This window comes from Etheostoma spectabile, chromosome 13 (genome assembly GCF_008692095.1).
Source record: "Etheostoma spectabile isolate EspeVRDwgs_2016 chromosome 13, UIUC_Espe_1.0, whole genome shotgun sequence".
NCBI classification, from domain to species: domain Eukaryota; kingdom Metazoa; phylum Chordata; class Actinopteri; order Perciformes; family Percidae; genus Etheostoma; species Etheostoma spectabile.
This window is the reverse complement of record NC_045745.1, coordinates 16005842-16009300: the sequence shown is the minus strand read 5'-3', so window position 1 is coordinate 16009300 and position 3459 is coordinate 16005842. Positions and strand designations below refer to the sequence as shown.

Here is a 3459-nt window from a genome sequence, read left to right as displayed (position 1 = left end):
GTCAGCAGCAGGTAGGGCCGGTGGACAGGGGAGCCCAGTAGCTTGGCCAGCTCACAGGGGCCAACAGCATTTCTAATTCAGTAGCAAGCAGCTAAAGCTCACAACTTCACACACCACTTGAGACTTAGAACATGTTCAAGCAGGCATGACTTTTTTTTAATGGTTTTACATCTCTAGACCCTTAAGAAGGCTTTTAGTTCGGCCGATGTAGAATAATGTTTCCCATTGTAAAATATCTGTAACTGGTATTTAGCATTGCTCTGTAAACGTTTTATTTAAAAACGACTGAGTTACTGTTGTAACAAGGGAGGACCAAGACTAGTGGAGCTTCACTATCCACAGTCAGATCAACAATTAAATACTGCTCGATAACATGAGTGTAATACTGGAGGGAAAAAGGAAGGCAGTATTAAATTGTCAAAAGTATATGTATATTTGTGGAGAAACAATAACTATAAATGTGTGTGTATATATATATATGAACTATATATATATATATAAATGTAAGTATTTTGAAATTACACCATAGAACTGACCGGGTTTGAGCCAGGAACCAGTTTTCCGTTCAGTCTTTGGACACACCGGTCAACACTTGCTTCGTCTGCCAGCTCCACAAAGCAGTATCCAGCTGAACCCCTGCACACAGGGACAGACATGTAAGGGACGGAGAGAGAAACCATCTTCTATAAAAGCAATCTCACCGCAGAAGAGAAGCCAGTCAAATGATTTAGCCATCAACCCTGCTGTCACATTTTGGTTGAGAGTGCTGGGATAGGCTTAAAACCACAACTGGTGTAACCCCTTGCAAGGTTCATGGTTCCTAGTGGAGGTGATTGAACCCATAAGAGACAGCTTTCCACTTCTACTAAACATTTTTCTATGGGAAATCTTCCCAGCACATCAAATATTGTAACAGCTGTCTTCAAAGCTTTACCACAGGGGCCGGTGTATGGCATATGGCACTCTGTATATCCTACCCCGTTATCCTGTGAGTGATGATCTTGACTCCAAACGGTGACTCTCCCATGGCGCTAAATGCCTGCTTGATGAAGGTCTCATCCATGTATGGGTCCAACTAAACACACATGAAAAGAAAGAAATAGTAATGAAGTATATATTTGTAGCCTTAATACTGTATAAAGTAAAAAATTATGACAAAACCAGCATGGTTAATGGTCTCTTTCCAACGATGATTGATGCTATACAATCAGCTATGAGGTGTTTTAGCAAAAATGCTTGAAACAAAAACACAGCTCATTATTTTTAGAATATTACAAACAAATGATAATGAGCCTTTTCCATCATTGACATTTTAAATTGCTACAAGGTGTAACTTATACCATATATACATTACAGTACATTAATGAGTATCAATACACACTGCAAGAATATTTGGGAGCATGTTGTGATAATATATTTTATATATATCTCCCGCTCAGTAGCACATTTCGATAGAGAACACATATCGACAGAACACATAACATAAAATGTTAGTGCGCCGTTATTAACCCTTGTACTGTCTTCACTTTCGGGACCTTCTCGTGTCCCTCGGGTCAAATTGACCCGTGACTTATTTGGGGTTTTAAAAACAATTCTGAAATAAAATGTTACTTCATAATCTATTAACAAATATTGTCTTTATCTCAATTTCAAACAATTGAGATAACATCTATGTTCAGGGAACGCAATCAGTCTCTACTAGAACACAATTAAAAATGGAAGTGGGGTTCGTTTTTTGTCATAAGGTTATAATTCATGTTAAAAATCCACTATGGAAACAACATAAGTGTCCTATCTTGATAATTTCTGAATTGAGTCGTTTATCACAGAAAATAAGGTAAGGTCATTGGTTTTCAGGTATAAAAAATGTAACTTTGAAAAATTTTGAAAAATGGGTTAATTTGACCCAAATACCATACAAGGGTTAAGGTAAATAAACTCCAACATATAGCAATTTGGAGTTGAGATAGTTCCTTTAATCGCTAGTGCACCTGCATTAGGACCCGCACAAGCGTTACGTTAACCGTAACCGTTAGCTCGGGTACGCGTAACGTTAACTTTATAAAACATGGTCCCGAGTGACTTGGTTGTTAACGGTAACGTTTGCCTCAAGGTGAAAAGCCTAGCGGGCAAGTACGGAGTGTTTCGGTGGATCATTTCCCCAACAATGTACTAGTGGTATTAATAAAAAAAGTTCTTTATCAACGAAGTACCACAGAACAGCGTTTAGCCTTTACGACAGGGGTCACAGTTACCGAGCTAGCAACCGTCGTTGCTACGTTATGTAAGCTAGCTCGCTAAGCTAACGTTGGCACACTTCAAGAAACAGGCTTCAAACATACATCACCCATCCACAGGCTCGTCTGTCTGTTAAACATCTTGGAACAGAGATGAAACTGTAATGGGACCCGTTGGTGTGTGATGGGGGTGCAAAAACAGCGAAATTTTACAACGTTAAAAATTCTCCGCACGTTCACTCTGAACACAACAATATGTGCTTCCGCTTCCGTTTTCAACAAGCTGTGACACTTCCGGTGTTCGAGTTCTGCCTGCCCGCCGGTTTCTTTCACTGTCTATGGTTCCCCCATAGACATGTTTATATATAAATAATAATATTTAATTCATTAACGGTCTATGGGTTCCCCTTTTCTTTCACTGTCTATGGTTTCTCCCTTAGTCTCGCTTTGTCCCACAGCAACATTAAAAGAGTTTAGTTTATTAATATTATTATTATTACTATTGTTATTTTATTTGTGTACAGTTACTGTTAATAATGTATTGTATCAAGTGTCCATTTCATTATAATGTTCAGATTTATCATAAATAATTGAACATGCACGTGTATTTGTTCTGTTAAAGAGGGGTGGAGGTGGGGGGGTCCCATTTGCGCATTTAAAAGTTACTTGAAAGTAATGCATTAGTTACTTTATGTTAAGTTTTTTTTATAATTTGTAACTGAGTACTTAATTTAGTTACTTTGCACACATTGCACTGGATGAGACTGCTATTAAAACAGGATTTGTAAGTAAAGTATGTGGACTGACTTTACCATAAAAACTCATGAGATTAATTTGCTTAATTTTGCATTTTTCCTCAACATTGAAATTTGAAATAAATGAATAAACTGGTGCCCCCCCTGCAGTGACATTGAGGACCCTCTACAGGTCCCGGACCCCCTGTTGAAGATCTCTGGGTGAACAGCACCAGTTTAAAGACAGCTTTCTAGAAGAGATTTTACATTTTCAAACTATGTGGAGACTATTAACAGAACTGACTTTACCATACTTTACTTATAAAATGTCCTACTTTGACATTTTTCCTCTCCAGATAAAGTAGATCACAAGTACATTTTATTATGTGGAGGAATTGAGATTTGACTTTGTTGTTGGACATTTAAATTGTCATGGTCATTTATTGGCTAGCTGTTACCCAATCAGAGTCAAGCAGCTTAGCTTGTTG

At 37.9% G+C, this 3459-nt stretch overlaps 1 protein-coding gene across 2 annotated transcripts in view; it reads right to left on the bottom strand.

The window, feature by feature from the left end:
- LOC116700279 (tRNA selenocysteine 1-associated protein 1-like) overlaps positions 1 to 2560 on the bottom strand; it is a 7200-nt gene extending 4640 nt beyond the window's left edge. For both annotated transcript variants that reach the window (XM_032533329.1, XM_032533331.1), the window contains exons 1-3: positions 2343 to 2560; positions 978 to 1075; positions 537 to 636 (exon numbers count right to left, since the gene is read on the bottom strand). In XM_032533329.1, coding sequence (XP_032389220.1) covers positions 537 to 636; positions 978 to 1075; positions 2343 to 2378 — 234 coding nt within the window. In that variant the 5' untranslated portion in view covers positions 2379 to 2560. The remainder of the gene's footprint in view (positions 1 to 536; positions 637 to 977; positions 1076 to 2342) is intronic.
- Between the last annotated feature and the right edge of the window lie 899 nt (positions 2561 to 3459).